This window comes from Galeopterus variegatus, unplaced genomic scaffold (genome assembly GCF_000696425.1).
Source record: "Galeopterus variegatus unplaced genomic scaffold, G_variegatus-3.0.2 Scaffold4422, whole genome shotgun sequence".
Classification (NCBI taxonomy): Eukaryota; Metazoa; Chordata; class Mammalia; order Dermoptera; family Cynocephalidae; genus Galeopterus; species Galeopterus variegatus.
In genome coordinates, this window is record NW_007730533.1 from 148,976 (window position 1) to 150,345 (window position 1,370).

General features: G+C 66.9%; 1 protein-coding gene across 4 annotated transcripts in view; it reads right to left on the reverse strand.

Moving 5' to 3' along the window:
* The window catches only part of TPM4 (tropomyosin 4), a 22,202-nt gene that overhangs the window by 14,440 nt on the left and 6,392 nt on the right, over window positions 1–1,370 (reverse strand). Inside the window, exon 1 of one of the 4 annotated variants that reach the window (XM_008587549.1) lies at window positions 1,181–1,356. The exons of 2 other annotated variants lie outside the window; for them this stretch is intronic. In XM_008587549.1, coding sequence (XP_008585771.1) covers window positions 1,181–1,312 — 132 coding nt within the window. In that variant the 5' untranslated portion in view covers window positions 1,313–1,356. Of the gene's footprint in view, window positions 1–1,180; window positions 1,357–1,370 lie in introns of those variants that run through there. One more of the 4 variants, XM_008587550.1, reaches the window with a different exon arrangement.

The following is a 1,370-nucleotide window of genomic DNA, read 5'->3' on the forward strand; positions in this document are numbered from 1 at the left end:
CCCCCCCCCCCCCCCCCCCCCCCCCCCCCCGCCAACTTTCTTGCCCGAGTCTCTGCACATCCAGGTCTCTTGTTCCAGCAAACTTATTTTATAAGACTCTGCTCAGCTTACATTTTGAAGCCTCCCGTGTGTCCCTCGGGCTGGCTGCTTCCCTCTGTCATGCTCCCATAACAGAAAACCCATGGAATGCTAATCACACTAAATCGGTCATATCTGTCTGTCCCCCTTGCCCCTAAGAGACTGTGAACTCTTCCCAGGGTAGAGGGAGGGGAGAAAAACACGAATTGAGCATCTGCTATGCACCACACTCCCTGCCTGGAGGTTTTACTCCTGGGACCCTGCCAGCTACACAGGGCGCCGGAATTATCATCACTCCTACTTTACCGATGGGGAAACACTCCCAGAGGTTAAGCACCAAGCCTTACGGCTGGTAAGTGGCACGAGGTGGGATCAGAATCCAGATCTGTCCCGAGGGGCAGGCAGGGGATGGAGGGGGGTGGTGAGACCAATCTATCTCTCTTTCAGACCAATCTATCTCAGGCCCGCGACGCGCCCGCGGAGGCACACAGTAGGCGCTCAAAGGGTCTGGGCCGAGGACCCTTTGTTAGCACTCCGGGGGCCTTCTGGAGGAAGGCGGGACCCCGCGGCCCTGGTTCCCGCAGGGACCAGCTGGAAAGAGAGAGGCAAGCGGCTCGGGGCAGAACTTCCGCCCCCACCCCCTTCCTGGAGCGGACACGTCGCCGCCGCGCCCCTGGGAAAGTTCAGCGGGAGCCGGGAAGCCGCGGGAGAGGCCAGAAAGCGCGATGGCCCCCGGCTCCTCCCTCGCCCCGCCAAGTCCGTGTCGGCCGGTCCAAGCCCAGACAATGGAACCTCAGCGTTTCCACCCCTCATTCCCCGTCCGCAGGTCCAGTCGCGGGGTTCCCCCGGACCAGGACCCCGGCCCCAGCTCCGAGAACTGCACGCAGCACAGCACACCCCTGTCCCACTTCCCCGCCCCGGGATCGCGCAACCCCTGCCCCCATTTCCCGCTCGGCCGGACGCGCCCGACCCGGATGCAGCGCCCCCTCCCCCGTCCCGAGCCCGGGGGGAGAGAGGACGGCGGCGGGGGCCCCCCGGGCTGCGGGTCCGCGATCCGGGAGCTGCAGGACCCGAGCGGACGGGGGCCGCGCCGGGCGCTCACTTTCTCGCGCCGCTCGCGCTCGCCGTCCAGCTCCCGCTGCAGGGCCTGCGCGCGGTCCTCCGCCTCGTCCGCCTGCTGCTGCAGGGCGTGGATCTTGCGTTTCACCGCCTCCAGGGAGTTGAGGCCGGCCATGGCGCGGGGGCGCACGCGGCGGGCGGCGGCTCGGCGAGGCTCCGGCGAGGCTCCGGCA